General features: G+C 37.3%; 1 protein-coding gene across 4 annotated transcripts in view; it reads right to left on the bottom strand.

Annotated features, from left to right (window-relative positions):
- The window catches only part of ndst1b (N-deacetylase/N-sulfotransferase (heparan glucosaminyl) 1b), a 101596-nt gene that overhangs the window by 26906 nt on the left and 57815 nt on the right, over nt 1-16875 (bottom strand). For all 4 annotated transcript variants that reach the window (XM_067375095.1, XM_067375094.1, XM_067375096.1 and 1 more), the window contains one exon: nt 1008-1957. In XM_067375095.1, coding sequence (XP_067231196.1) covers nt 1008-1553 — 546 coding nt within the window. In that variant the 5' untranslated portion in view covers nt 1554-1957. The remainder of the gene's footprint in view (nt 1-1007; nt 1958-16875) is intronic.

Below are 16875 nucleotides of genomic sequence, written 5' to 3'. Positions count from 1 at the left end.
AGAGAAAACAAGAGCCTGAACCCATTGATGCATGCAAGCGTAACTATACAAGAAGTGCTGGTATCAACCATGATGTTTGTATGTGTGCATTAAGACATACTCCAACTCTTGAGAGATAAATGCATTTGGCATCGACAGGTGCAAGTCAAGGCTTGATGTGAAGGTAATTATGCATGTTCCATTACTAGTGGAAGCACTTTTTCCTTCAAGGGGGAAAAAGGTTTGGTCTGCTCATCCATTTACCTACAGGGTCTGTTATAAGACATGCTCAAGGTTCTAAATCAATGACATCCAGCAAGGAAAGGATGCCTGGACAAGAAAACAGCATTTCCAGCCAATCAGGGATCAAACTGCTCCTGTTATTCTGTAAACTGCAAAGCCTGGGGTAAAAACAGCTTTGAGGAGATTCGTAGCAGCCTGAGTCAATAAAAATTAACGAGCGCAAATTTTTTGCGGTTCCTTTTAAGATGTGTTGATGTCCTCGCCTTTCTGCTGCAGGCGAGCAAGACTCAAACAGTCTCATCAACTGGGTTAACCTCCACTAACAATTAGTGTGCAGCACTTAAGCTTGTGAGGGTAATAAAAGCAGGCCTGGCCTTAGGCAAACAATATATTAGATCTGGGAGAGGAGGTTTACAAGATGGCAATGACAGACAGCAATGAGTAATAGTCAAACGTGCAGACTCTAGGGCTGATTATTTCCTCATACTGATTTCAAAGAGCAGCTCCCTAACAGAACAAGAGCCAAGACAATCAACAAAGCACATTACTGAATGCGAATGTCCATTACTGCAATGTTTAGCATAATGCCCCAACCTCCCTCTGCTGGCAATATTTCTGCAAGCTAACATCAGAATAAGACTATGAAATGTCAGTCGTGAGATCGTTTAGTGCAAGGTGATTGACTCACTGGAATTAAGAGTCACATTAACACCCATTAGTGACATGATTTGCTGTGAAAGGTCACAATGTACAAAAAAAAAAAAAAAAAAAAAAAAAAGGCTCACCTTGAAAAAGCCGATGATTCCAACACCATACTCCACACAGTACTTGTCCAGCAACTCTCTGTTCCAGGCATCCAGGTTGACATATTTGAGGATGTTCTCATAGATGACCAGTGTGAATCGCCCCCGGTTCTTGTCTGTGAGTGTGGGCATATCGCCCTTCCCAGGTGCGATCTCAGTCTGGTACCGAAATCTCCCAGATTCCAAGATGGCCACAATGTCCTGGCCCAACTGAGAATACAAGCTCTCCACAAACACCAGCACCACAGGGTCAGTTCGAGACATGTCTGCCGGTTTGGCGGTTCTGGCAGGCAGAACCCTTGCTGATGGAGGAGAAGGAGTCGCCCGGGGATCTTCCCAATCAGCAGTACCTTCTTCTGGGACCACCATACCTCCGACTCCTGCAGGTTCGAGCTCCCGTTTGACGCCATACAGGAAATAGGCTGAGATGAGGACACTGACCATGCAAAAAATGAAAAGCAGCAGCAGGCTGGTCTGCAGCGTGAGCTGACGGAAGAGCCGCCTTACGCGTCCACACATCAGCATCATCACCTTGCAACCACACCAATTAGGATAGACACAGTCCTCTATTTACAAATCTATTGTATGTTTTTTCCAAAGAGACAAAAAATATAAGTTGAAATTGGGCTTCTCCTTAATGCATGCGCTCATGTCACCATTGCAGAGGGTGTCGAGACTGGGTTGGGCAGGGGACGGCATGGGCGAGGTGGGCTTCCACTCTCCAGCAAGGGATGTGCACTGCCCCCACATGCACCAGCAGCCCCCTGCCCAACACCTCTATGCCCCTTCTCTACCCTCTCTGAGTCCTTATCTCCTGATCTCGTGTAGAGAAGATTCTGGGTTTCAGACTTGGTGAAGGTGGCTTCTTGTTTTTCCTCACTGGATGCTCTAGACAGATCATGCCCAGAGCATTCTGGCCTCCTTGAGTTTACCTAAAAAGAAAACAAAGAGTAAACAAAATTTAACAAAAGTACACTTTAACTCAATGAAATTATTGGAACAATATCTACTCCACACCATTTTAGAAATCAATTCTTTTACTTCTGGACAGAACAATCCTTTAATTTAACTATAAGGTGCAACTGAATTCTGTGCAAAGAATTTTGACTAGACCACATGAGCAACTCTTTATTACCCCTCTCTGAATGTCGGCTGCAAATGCCAAACCCACATGATGCCGTGGGAGCCCTACAACCTAGGTTTCTTTTCACTGAATACCAAGAACGTCTAGGAGAGGCATTTACAAAGGCAATGCAAGGATTATGGGATAATGGAGGCGGCTTGTATTGATTAGTGAGGGCTTTAAAAAGTGATCCGCACTATCCTTCATGCACTTCAAAGGGCAAAAGTCATTTAATCTTTTCATCTTAAATGAAGGGTTTAGTGCAAAGTGTGGCACAAGTGAATGAGTCGAGTAACATTCAGATTAGCACTAACCAAGTAAAGACCTCTGCAGAATGAGAAATAATGGTGATTGCAGGAAGTACTATCAAAGGCTAAAGGTGAGGGCAGCCATTAAAATGTTGGCAAGTGTGAAAGGATTTTGTAAGAGAGTTCATGAAAGTGTAACTTCAGATATTACCTAAACCATTCAAATATTGCTTATGTAACTTTCAAAGACATTTTGAACTACAAAAAAATCTTGTTTCAGACAAAGGGATGGTAGAAAGTTTGAAATGTCAGCAAACATAGAAGTCAGCAGCTAATTTAAAGCCATTCACATCAAGTAGACACCTAAACAAACAAAACAACTAATTTTTACAAATGCCTTCTAAGTTGAAGGACATGGAGTGGTTTTAGGTTTTTGTTCACTTTCAATAACATCTTTTGAAAAGACGCAGAGTTTATAGACATGCCATTATCATTGGCCCACATGTCATTTAACTAGAGGGAGAAGCAAACAATGGCACACAGGGCAACTGAAATCTGAAGTGAGGTTACAAGACACAACGTGTCTGAGAAGCAATACAGGTCAATTTTCAAAGGCATCACAGACCTATTTCATGTATGGGTTATGTGAAAAGGGAGAGTAGAACAAAGAATCAAAGCCTTGCAGGGGTCCTGGGATAAAAATGCATGAAAAAGGCAAAAGGCACAAGAGTACGCCTCCAAAAAGATGATGAAGGGGAAAAGAAAATCTTGCCAGAGAAATAAGAGAGCCTCAGAGAAGGCCATTTTATCACTTCAAAAGGTTGCTGGGAGTACAGCAGGTAAAAATCTTTTCACATTCACAATCCTTAAACACATCTGCTGAGTCTCCTGTCTGCTTGTGTGATCCAAAATCCTCATCAGGAATTTAAGGGGCCGGTGACGTTAAGAGAAGAACATGAAGTGTTTGAGATGAATCTAGGCTGCATTCCACAAGGGACCCTCAAGAATAATGTTTTTGCACCCAGTAGCTTCACATCTCCTTCCCTTTACACCAGGATTACTCTCAAGGCACAATACCTGTCACTGGGCTCTCATTGTGTCCAGCAGAGAAATGTGAACAGCCATCAGCATGTCGTCAGAGGTCGGATTACAGTCTTTAAAGCTTTCCTATTCAGAGCCTGGTTCTTTAATATGCAATAGTTCTGACTAGAGTCGGCTGAAGCAGCCCATTGTGTACTGCTTGCTCTGAACAGTATGACTCAGATGACATGAAGCAAGATAGCCCACACCCAGAACAAAATTCTAAAGACATGAAATGGCTTTGTGGCATACAATACTGTTTCACTTGAGCTAAGGTAATAAAAATTTTCACTGTAAAATATGTATGAAATGTATAAAATGTGTGAATACAGTACAAGATTTCATCAATAAAAATGTGAAAAAGTGAATTGCAGAATTGTACACTCTGATTATTCAAATGCTTTTACACACAAATCTACAAAATCAAGTTTGCACATTAATAAGAGAAAGACTGTTAAATGGTTGTTTTCAATTATTTATTCAAGCACAAGGTTCAAAAGAAAAACATTTAATAAATAAAAGTATATATATATATATATATATATATATATATATATATATATATATATATATATATATATATATATATATATATATATATATATATATATATATATATATATATATATATTTTTTTTTTTTTTTGGTGAACTTTCCTTTTAATTAGGCTAGACTAAAGGTCATATTGTAGATGAAGACGTTTAGACGTTTACTTGTGATGTGTACATATACATATCTAGATTATAATTCTATTATAGGTCTAAAAACAGAGATAACCGCCGTTTACATATTTCACACTATGGCAAAACAAAAATAAAGAAAAACAAAAAGCTGATAGGTTAAAACAAGAACAAGGAATGAAAAAAAATGTGTTGAAACAAAAGTGTCAAGACATGGAAAAATAAGGACCTTGACATTTAGAAACCCGTCACCATCTCACCCACGCCAGCAAGTTTCTTCTGTCCCACATCTTCCCTTTTCACAGTCTCAAAGCCCAACAGACGTGTGAAAAAATGCACCCTGCCTGAAAGTCACAAAAGCCATTTTCTGATGGCAGGATAGCTTCCATAACACTCCCTATCTCAAGGGCACAGCATACCTTCATTCCCACCAGCTCACACTGTATTGTCAGCTTTGGCTCTTTCAAATCCCTCTGAGTGTCAGTATAATTGTGAGCCTAGACAATGCTCAACAACTATTGTATTTCAAAACACAGATACAAAATTTAAAATAGAAGTTAGATTAGGCATTAGAATGCTGCCAGAGTGTTAAAAAGTTTAGGATTTAAGTGCTCCCAGTTATGAGCACAATAAAAAACCAAGAGACCTGAAAACAGATCAGAACAGCGACAAATACATGATACCCGGAAACGGTACCGGAAAAAAAAGTAATGGTCTGGAGTGGATATCAATATGCACAGGTGTTTTTGAGGGATCTACTGACAGGTAAAAAGATATGGAGCCATCAAATGTTTATCTGCACTGTCTCCACTTTCTTGTTTTATGTCAAAGCAAAGTGATGGTATAGATTTGCTACTGGAAGAATGGGACGATGAAAAGGACGGCATGCTTGAACAGCTTTGAACACGAGGCCACATTCACTGCTGCACAGAGACACAGGACACTTCCTGGAGCAAGTGCCGTGTATCTGCGTGCCAGGACAGCAGGACAATAGCTGGCCGCTCGCCCTGGACAGCTCGCCTCGCAGGACTAGTTTCTACCGAGCTTTAACTGCAGGCAGACCTAAAAATCAAAAGAACCCCACCCAAATCGGTACAGTGCCATTTAACGTTCACAATGCCGGACATTGTTCATAGCACATGATGATGACAGCGGCTGCTGTGGGGTCCGTTCATGCTCATGAATGGAAGTAGTCAGACTGAGAATAATGCTGGCACTGACCACCCCAGTTCTGTTACAAGTTCGACCTAAACCTACAATAAGAACAGTCCAAAACCTGATTTTGCCTGTCAGTAAAATATTTGTGTATTTCATAAAAAGAATAAATAAAACATGTTGTACTTGCCATTATGCTCAGCTGATGCTGAAAAGAAATATGTGGCATTAAAATGTGTCTGTTAATTCATTATGTGTCACTGTACAGCGCAAAAACAAAATAGAGGAAAAGATTTACCCAAGGGAAAGAGCTGAATAGTCTAATTTGTTAGAGAGACAAATCACCAGCTGCAGGTCACTGGGAATGAACTCAGCCTCAGTAGATGAGCAACATTCAAAATTATGTTGACTTCAGGATGATTGCAGATGTAAAAAGTGGGGAGTTGTTAAAAAAAAAAAAGTAGTATTTTTATTCTTTTGTTAGGAAGGATGAGATTTTTCCAAGACTTCATTTATATGAATCATCTGCTCGGCTTGCATCTTCTTTGTTTAGGTAGCAGCTTTCAAGTCTCTCAACATGGAGCCAAAACAACCCCTACCTATTCAAAATCACAGCTATCTAAAAGAAAGTGACATGCAGATGGACAGCCACATATCTAAGAATATTTGTTAATATGGCAGGCAAAAAAACTCTCTTTATGAAATCAGTAATAAACAATGATTTAAAATAAACCACTCATCACATTAGTGACAATATCCATGACCGAAAGATGCCATGTTATCCGTCTTGACTAGGGTTGTCACTAGAGATGGTGATGATTAAATCGAAGATTGATTAATTGTCGATAATACATTTAATTGATAAAACGTATCTATCATTGATTAAGCAGGTTCATGCGCGTACGTTCTGCTCAACCGCAAAACATGTAAAGCAGACACGAGGAAAAAAAAAGCACGCGCTGGAGTTTGGGACCATTTTACAGCTAGAGTTAAACCTTCATCATGACTATAAGTTGCGTGTGCATTTGCAGCCTTTTGTTTCGTGCAAATGTAAGTTGTAATATTGTGTTTATTTTGTGTAGGCCTATCTGATTTATCTCATATAGGATGCATTTGGTTAAGAATCATCTTCAGCTTTAGCGCATGCAGCTCAAACAGCAATGCACAACTTTTTTTGCCAGTACTTGATACCAAAGTACTGGTATTTTTTAACAACTCTAGTCTTGACCACAAATAAGTAACACATTAAAGCCTACAGTCATACAGGTCAGTGACTTGACTTATCAAGTGTGCACAGTAAGGAACTAAATGTATTGTACAATTTTAATGTGTTTTCGTTTCTTATTTTTGCCTCAAATACATGCAGCATTTATTTTCAGGGTCAGCTGTATGTTGTGCTCTGATCTCAAATCCAAAACTGAAGATGTAAGAAGACAATTTGCTGAAATCTCAAATTTTCAAAAGCAAAGGGCTGCAAACAAAAGCTTTAAAGTTCAAAGACCATAAAGTGATAAATATCTAAATCTGTCTGAAAGGGAGCACCAGCAATTCCCACTGCCAATGTGTTCAAAGCACATTTTTGCTTTTATAGTTAATAAATGGCTAATAATAACGAATATGGGATGCCACACTAGCAGAAGAGGACATATTTTTGTCTTTATGGGCTATTGGCTTGACGTGAACCCATTTGACATGAAAGCTGTGTGTGTAATCCCCTCAGGTCTCAAAAGCATGTGATATTGGCCAAAATGTTGATTATTATATCATGCAATATTCCCACAGAAGAATTTCTTCTTTTTTTGTTTTAATGGTAGTTTTAAAAGGGCCATATCATCGAAATCTGAGTTTGATTTAATAAATAAACATACTTCAGTATACACTATACAAAACCTACCCAGGTTAAAAAAAGGCCTTTCTGAAATAGTTAATGTTATAAAAGGATAGAGCACAAGAGCAGCCATGTTTATATAAACTATGCACAATATATCTGTACCATATAACCATTTTTTTATACTGTATTATAATCTGATGCCTAAATCCATTCGTATCCATTTAAAATAATTGTTTTGTGAAACATGCGCAATGAAGCCAAGCCAATCATAACAGACCTCATTTACATAGAGAAGTTTTAAAGGTACATTTTGTAAATGTGTATTATATTTAATTTGTAAATAAAATTGAGTATTTTAAAATGTAATTAATTTATTATTTATTTCATGGACTTAAAATGTAATTATATTACACATTGAAATAATTATTAAAATAGATTATAAATATAAATTTAATATAATTCATTTATTTAACAATTTAATTAAAAAAAATACTTCATATGTGTATGTCCCCTTTAAGTATTTATTAAGTGTGTTAATAGATAGTGCTTTGTCAGAGCTGGAATGAAACTGGATAGGACAGAGACAGAGACAGAGACAGAGACAGAGAGAGAGAGAGAGAGAGAGAGAGAGAGAGAGAGAGAGAGAGAGAGAGAGACAGAGACAGAGAGAGAGAGAGAGAGAGAGAGAAATGGACAGTCAGAGAAACAGAGCAAGAGATAAAGGGGCTGATAGGATGAGAGCAAACGAGCCACATAAAAAAAAAAGGCTATACCATTGAGCAGATTGCTTGGTTCAAAGGGTAAAGACACCACTGGGACAAATGGTTGGTAAACTCCTCAGGGCTTCAAACACTGAACTGACAAACAGCATTAGACGCCCAAAGGGCCTAGACACAGCACAATCTGGAGAAGGTCGGGGAAGTGTAATCCTCAATCCGTAATCCTGTTTATCTGGGCTGGACCAAATGTGCTGATGAAAATGGCAGATGAATGCACATTAAGTGGACTAAGTGCAACTGAAACTTCATTGCCGACAGCAAAAAAAAAAAAAAAAAAAAGCTCTCCAGATCAGTTCACAATTCAAATCAATTAGAGGCCATTACAAAGCAGGGCACAAAAATATCGCAATACGGAAGCTACACAACCGAGCGATGCAGATATACCGCAAGTACAGGTAACAGCATAGCCGGATTTCAGTTTAACAGCAATTGCCCCAAGAAAATCCTGTTTAATGGGTTGATACTGATGAATAAGCAAGCGTGAAGTCTGAGAAGCAAGAGCAGCTCAAGAAATCTTGACAGATCCGAAATACTTGAGATGTAAGGACTTCTTCTATGCCAGAAATGGAGGGGACACTCAAAGTCACTATTATGTATGAAGGCACAGTGGAAGCTGCAGAGAGCAACAAATCAATCTTCCCTGCTGGCGGCTCCAATCTCAAGGGCACTCAGTCTCCATCAGAAGACTGCATTTGCCCTTGCCAGGCCAGACGGTGTGTGTGCTGAGCTCCATCCTGTGTTCTCTCACACCCGGCATCCACACACACATACACACCAGTTTTGATACAACTGTACTGGTAAACACTTCAGTCTGTCTGCACACAGTGTGCTGCCACCGTTCTGCTGCCGGTGCCAAGCTCGAGGACAGGCTGACTTGCCAAAAGTTCCTTCCCCACCCTACGCACAACATGGGCCGCTGCTGTATCTGTGCATCCACCGCACTGCTGATCTAATGTCCGTCCTAATCAGTGGGCGTAATCTCCTGATTCACTGGGACCGCACTGACCCCGAGAAACCGGACAGCAAAGACACGCAATCATGTGCCCCCAACTGACTGTCTTAACCACAGGAGAAATGGGATTATGGGTAGGGAGGAGGCTTGTGGGGGTCACAGGCTGTTCGGTAACGGCGTTGACTCAATGAGATTAAAACAAACACGAGCTGACTGAAAAAGCATAAAATTAAATGAAGTAAACCAAATCGAAAAGTTATTGTTATGAAAAAGCTAGGGGTTTCACGGTATATGAATACGATGGTTTGGTACGTACCTCGTTTTTGAAATCACGGTTCTGTATGTTTTCGATACAGGAGGGGGAAAAACAAATCATGTTTTCTAAGAGAAAAGATTTGAAGTGCTTACACTTTTGGAGGCAAAATATGTTGGTAAAACAATTTAGAAGGTGGTTATAATTATTGTGCACACATTCGAATCCGCTTCATCTATTTGATGTGAATTTGCTCACTGAAGTTAAACATAGACTCGCTTGCTGTCATGATAATCCTTTACACTCTAAAATATGTGGGGTTATTTTTTCTACACAAGTCCCATTTTTTTGGGGTTATTTTTCCAGTGTTTGGATAGTTTTTGTGTTACTCAGCTCCTGGGTCAGACGTAACAACCCAGTGTTTGAGTAGTTTTTGTTTTACCCAGATCCTGGGTCAGATGAAACAATCTAGTGTTTGGGTAGTTTTTGTGTTAACCAGATCCTGGGTCAGACATAACCCAGGGGTTGAGTTATTTACTGCAGGTTTTTTGCGACCTCTGCAGGAGAGAGCAGTGCAGCTCCGTCAAATTGGGGCATGTCTTTGGTAAAATACAGGTTTTTGTACATTTTATGTTATCTAAAAATGCATTATTGTTCTGTATATCGTTTAATTTTATGCAAAGCAACATACAGGGGCGTGACGTGAGTCAACTAAAAGAGTGTCGCCTCGGTCTTTTCATGTGATGGAAACGCCTGATGCCTTGCATAAATTTTATGTTTTTATTAAAAAAAGATACAGAATATAAATACTTAGGATGTTAAAATATGTTCTCAGAATTGTACACTGATTATTTATGGAGAGGTTATGTAGCCAGTCACAGCATTTTTCAGCTATGAGTGAAACGCAGGATGGCAGTCTGAAGTTAGCAGTTCCCCCGCCGAACGTGAGCCATCTCCAGCAAGAGATCCAGTGCAGTTACGGTGGACAACAGAGACTGGTCGATTACACTTGAATTTCTTCTAAATGTTTAATTTTTATTTCTAATATTTGTTAAACAATCTTAAATGTTGGCAATGTGTATTAAAAATAGTATAAAATATGCTCGAAAATAAAGAAATTATCATGCAAACCAGTGGTTGTGTGGATTACATAAAAAAAAGTTTAGAGGATTTAAGTTAATCCGTAAACATTAATTCATGTATGAAGTAAAAAAAAAAAAAAAAAAGAAGCTAGTATTATAGTAAAAATGAATCAACCCATTGTGCTGGGTTAAATAACACAATTTACTGGGTAAAATCAACCCAACATGTGTTCATGTTTTCCCAACATTGTTTTCAACCCTGTGTTTTTTAGTGTATGCAAAATGTAAATACTTGCGTGAATTTGTAACATGTTTGCTGTCACTTTTGATCAATTTAATTTAAGTTTTTAATTTGTCCAAACTTTTGTACCTATAATTATACCAAATATTAAAATAGATAATTATTATAATATAAACTGATACAATTATTAAAGTAAAACAATAAAAAATATTTATTTATTTATTTAAGGTACTTTAGTCCTTTGACTAATTATTTAAAATTAAAAAGTTGATTAAAATGTTGCTATGACAGAAAAGGTTTTTTTCCCCATCAAAAGAAAATGCAGAAAAGAAATTACCATCATTATTAACATTCCATGAGCAATCATTTAGCAGGTGTCACCCAAAAGAGCCTACAATCACACAAAATTAGCTAATTACACAGAGTCTAGGCAATCCTGGTGGTAAAAAAAAAAGTGAGTGAGTGAGCAGAATATAAAGAGTAACTAGGCAGATGGATGTTTTTCCAAGACCAATCAGACACATAATGCACACAGATGAATCGCAGTAGAAGGAGCAGCACCTACAGGTTACGTGAGACGTGCCAACGTATTAAAGCTAACCGTGAGGTGCATCAGTGCATCTCCATCTCTTCTCGTGTCCCTCCATCAGTCGCTGATATCCAAATACCTCTCAGATGACACTAAGACAAAGAAGCATTTCAGAAACATGTTTGACACAGGCACAGAAAGAAATCAATGAGCTGTCAGCTCAATCTCTTCCTTCGGTGCACCTTAATGGCTCAGACGAGAGAAGACAGTGCAAGCTTGACCCCATCACTTATAAAGTCATCCAAGCTTCGATTTCACTTTAAATGACAATCTGCAGGGTTAAAAGGGCAGAATTAAGAGATATTTTGATTTAACCAGCCTTCAAGGCCCATGTGGATGCTAACCTCAGGGCTGCCTTGAAGAAATTTCAGTGGAAGCAATCAGACACTTTGTATTGTATGTATCCACCTGGTATCTACAAATGAAGCTGCACACCGATAACGACAACCAAACATCTTGAATTCCCAAAATAAAGTGACTCGACTTGTTCAGAATGAAATTCGGTGCTAAAGGAAACTGCTTATACTGAAACTTGTGTGACATAGCGCGCTGGGAACGGGTGCAGAAAAACTCCCGTCAGCTTCTTTAAGGATGTCTTCAGTGGTTAGCCATGCTACAGGGGATAATTGGTAGCGGTGCGCATACACTAGCAAATAAAAACAAGGGCAGCCATTACATGCCGAGCCCAGATGCTCGGAAGCACCTCCGTCCCTCTCCTCTTAATTAGGTTGCACAACACGAAGGGAACTAGGCTATTTTTAGCCCCTTTAACTACCGAGGGCTCTCAAAGACCTGGAGAGAGAAGAAACAAGAGGAGAGAGAGAGAGAGCGAGAGAAATGTCACCTTTATTTCAGAGGACACTGGAGCCACAAAAGGTTACAAAAATAAATATCAGACAGGCTTGCTTGTTATCTCCGGTCAGAAAATTTTGACTTGTTGGGAGCTGTTTTACGAATGAGATTACGCTAAAGACCAATCACACAAAATTTTAAAAGAGTGATTTAACTAAATCAAATATCCCATTTTATACTCAGTCCTTCTGCTTCACAGCATAAAAAAAGCATATTAGCTGCATTATAACAAATTTGCCCTCATAACATTATTAAAATATTATCATAAACTATTACGTTTTCAGATTCCCTTAATAAAAGGTTTTACAAAATCAAAGACATTAAATACAAACTGACCTGGCACTTTATTCTGTTTCACCATGTGGTTAAAATTAGCAACAACAAGCAGCACAATTTTAGGTATTATTCATGTTGATAGCTCTAATGGTAAGAGTTACACCCCGCGGTTTATGACTGCCTTAGGAAGCATCGCTAATAATTATCACGGCCCACTTTCACAAGCTAATCAAATGCTAGCGGATAAATCAAGTCTCGCTCTAAAGTACTTCCTCCTGTCGTACTCAGAAATGGGTCACATTACAGAACTTTAAAGGGTTAGTTCATCTAAAAATTAAAATTGATGTACTCATACTGATACAAATGCACAAGCTGTTGATTTTCCCTGTTACCACAGGAAAATGCTAAACCAGCTAAACCTTTACATACAAAACTTCACAGTGACCATGCCTGTGAAAAATATTGCTCTCTCGTTTCATATAAGTGATATCTTGCATCTCAGTTATTGAAAGTACTGAAAATGACTTAGGGGGCTATCAACGTCTACTTCATCATTGCAACATTAGCCGTGCCCACTGGGGTGTTAATGAGATGACGAAGAGAGAAGAGCGATACAGGACTAAAAATAGCATTACCTTTCAAAGGATCCTAACGCTAAGAATATGGTTATTTATTTTCAAGAATGTGAATGTCTCAGTTGAGCATTGTTTATTTGTATTCCGAACATTTCACTGTGGATTCTTTTGTAAATCAAATCACATTTTGGCGCAGGCTTTGCAAACAGACTTTTCACGATATAGACTCGTCAGCAACTGTGTTAATACTAATGCCTGATATCTAATGATTCATGTACAGTCAGATGTTCTTTGTCTATGTGTCAGTATATCAAACCAGTGACTAAACTTCATGTTGTTTCTCTTAATAAGACGAAAATAACCTGTTATTTAAACAGTGATAACAGTGGTGCCTCTGGAGTCTTAAGAAGCTCTCCATGCAGGCTGGCAGTTGTGCGTAAAGATGCATTTCAGCCACTCCAAACCAAACCTCACAAAGAGAAACATTTACAGTGGGTTTTGAAAGACATGAAGACTCATTTTTAAATAGTTTTATTCACTAATGCCGTACTACAATGGATGGTCTAAATGGATGGATTTCTGGATGGTTGGTGAATGGCCACCACGTTCCAACAAGACTGTGACGTCAGCAAGGAGCTGGTGGTGATGATTTGGGCTGGAATACTGGGAAGTGAGATGGAGGGTATTAAAATGACTTTTGCAAGAGATGTGGAGTTCATAACTGGCCATTTTCAGCTATGGTATAAAAAGGAGGATAGTGCATAATGCACTATTGTACAATGCACTATGCACTATCCCAGTTTGCTGCTCAACATTGGCTTTTTTTTATAGCTGCCCTTTTAATACAATTAATTTGTTTGACAGGAACTTTCATTAATAAGCCTTTATCTGACTGAGTTCTGCTGTGCTCTAAATCACTCACAAATGAAGAAAAACTAAAATCTGAATGTTTATTATACAGAAATCTTACGGATATGTCACTTGCATAATAATTTGGAACGCAGTGTATATATATATATATATATATATATATGGAAAGTCATTTATCAATGACTTGAGTTCTGGACTTGCACCAAAACTCCTGTTTAATTCAACTTATCTCTTAGTTACATCGCATTTGCGTTTTAGCTATGACAAAAGCATTCGTTAGCATGCAGAAATTGAGTTTCAGTGACGAGATCATTGCTTTCATGCACTCAACAACATGTCTATGATTGGCTACAATGTTCATCACTGCAACCCTTCATGCCACAACCTAAATATAATGCCATAGATCTAAATGTAATGCTATAATCAACAGTTTTTAAGATTAGTTAACCTTGAGAGCTGTAATAGTAAAAACATGCTAAAAGTTATTGAGAGTGTAATACTTAGACTTAGTAATACTTTGGCAAAGATGTTAGCCAATCACAGCAGTGGGCATTTACAATGAAGTCTCACAGCAGAGAAGGCCCTTTAAACAGAGTGTTTAAATAAGAGGGTTAAAATTAGGGTAGGAAAAAGGCCTTTTATTTCTAAATTATGACAATTTTGATGTAAAAAGTATACTAACATTATAAGTGCACCCCAGGAAACAATATAAAACAGTAAAACACAGTTCATGACTTTAATGGTAATGTTGTAGTGTTTGTTTTGTTGCAAGAACGATTGTTTGTAATGGATTATAAGATAATGAACAGGTAAGACTTTAAAACAATTTAAACTGAAATCAATATTTCATGTCCGCATAATTATTTATTTGGTAAAAAGCAGTGTAACAAGTGGTATGACTGACTGTACATCCCTTAAATCGTCTTGTTTGAACTTGTCCGTTTGTCTTGGCTCAAAACACTTGCTAGGAGCTACTTTTCTTTGCGCAAGCTTTCAGTTGAGAAAATATCATTATCTTATGTTCTTATGTGAAAAACAGCTAACAAATTTATTATGTTTAATTGCAAAATGAGTGAATTTTAAGGGTGTAAAGTATGAAAGTGTTTATATATATTAAATAACCATGTTTTTATTCTGATTTTAATCTAGTAATTTAAATACAAAATTTCATAATTTTCTTTTAATTTGTATTTTTTTTTTCCAAAAAACATTTATTTATTTATAATAAATAAATAAATTTATTTATAATAAATAAATAAATTTATTTATAATAAATAAGTCTGACATAAGTGCAAAAACAGCTGCTTCACATTTCATTTATTTGGTCACAAATAAATCAAAATTTAGATGAAATTTAGTCATCTCACCATCTAGAGCAATTCTACAGCAAGAATAGAATAGAATCAGTTAAAAAATAGGAAATTAAATTAACAAAGATATTTAAAAGGAGTTAAGGTGTGCTTTACATTGTACAGCAGTTCCAGCTATGATATACAGTCATACAGCCCTACGGTGGCTAGTAAAAAAAAACAGCTTCTTCAATATCTTCAAAAAGATTCAATTCTCAGCTTCGACTGCTGTCCTGAGGCCAATGCCATATCCTATTCTGTCCATCAAACTCAGTGGAGACACAATACTACAATGCCATAAAGAAGGATATAACAGGCTGTCTAATCTCCCACAGCTCACGCTCGATTGATCCAGGACAGCTGCGCAAACCGCTTACACTTCTTTTTTTTAACCCGTTGTTTAAAAGAGAACTGTAGCAAAGCACTGGGATTTATTAGCTGTGATTAGATCGGGTTTAATATGATAGATTATAATGGATCACCATCAGCGCGGGTGTGCAGTTCTGCATTGGAGTCCAGTGTCTGAAACACAATGAGATGACTATGTAAAGCTCCTCTTAAGAGACAAACAACAATGGAATGTCCGTGTCAGTTCGTACATTTCTCTTGTTATCCAGGCTCCATTTGTGCCGAGGCAGGACAAAATACGCTTCAGGTTTCACTAAAGTGGAAAAAAAACGGTCTCTGATAAGACCATAGTCCTTTCTTTTTCTCATTTATAAACTTCAGGTTACTGGTAGAAAAAGACATTTTGACTGATATGAATGCAAACAATGGCAATGGTCTATACAGCATTCGCAAAAACTAATAATTTAGCAAAGTACAGGCTTAAAGATAATAAATATCTGTTTAGAAACTGAAATGTGGAATAGAAATGATATCATCTGCTTCCAATATCAACTTAATCCCACCGGGAATGACAACACCCTATTGGACTACAGCATTGAATCTTGCTCCATCATTTTGTTGTGTTTTCAAAATATTGCTCGAGTTGGATTAGGCCACATGTACTTTTAGAGGTTTAGGTTTTATAAAGAGCCATGAGAACTGAAAAAGTGCTACATATTATAGAATCATTTTTATTATCAGTAATCTTAAGGAATTTAATTATTCTGATTATTCCACATGATTCCTGTTTCTAAAGTAATGAATGATTCTTTTCGTACCAAATGATGAGACACTAACATTCAAAAGTCCGGGGTTGGTGAGATTTTGTTTTGTTTTTGACAGTAGTCTCTTATGCTCAACCAAGGCTGCATTCATTTGATCAAATTACTGCAAAAAATACAGTTATTTTGGGTAATATAATTACAAAATAAAAACATTTTTCTATTTTAATATATGTGATACATATATTTTAATATACAGTACAGTCCAAAAGTTTGGAACCACTAAGATTTTTAATGTTTTTAAAAGAAGTTTTGTCTGCTCACCAAGGCTACATTTATTTAATTAAAAATACAGTAAAAACAGTAATATTGTGAAATATTATTACAATTTAAAATAACTGTTTTCTATTTGAATATATTTCACAAAGTAATTTATTCCTGTGATGGCAAAGCTGAATTTTTCTTCAGTGTCACATGATCCTTCAGAAATCATTCTAATATGCTGATCTGCTGCTCAAGAAACATTTCATGTGTACAATTGTACAAAATATGTGTGTACAATATTTTTTTTCAGGATTATTTGATGAATTGAAAGTTCAAAAGAACAGTGTTTATCTGAAATCTAATCTTTTGTAACATTATAAATGTCTTTACTGCCACTTTTGATTGATTTAATGCATCCTTGCTGAATAAAAGTATTCATTTCTTGAATTTCTTTTCAAAAAAATAAAAATAAAAATTCTTACTGACCCCAAACTTTTGAACGGTAGTGTATAATGCTACAGAAGCTTTGTATTTCAGATAAA

Source organism: Chanodichthys erythropterus, chromosome 22 (assembly GCF_024489055.1).
Source record: "Chanodichthys erythropterus isolate Z2021 chromosome 22, ASM2448905v1, whole genome shotgun sequence".
NCBI lineage: Eukaryota > Metazoa > Chordata > Actinopteri > Cypriniformes > Xenocyprididae > Chanodichthys > Chanodichthys erythropterus.
The sequence above is the reverse complement of the archived record's forward strand: the minus strand, read 5'-3'. Positions and strand labels throughout refer to the sequence as shown.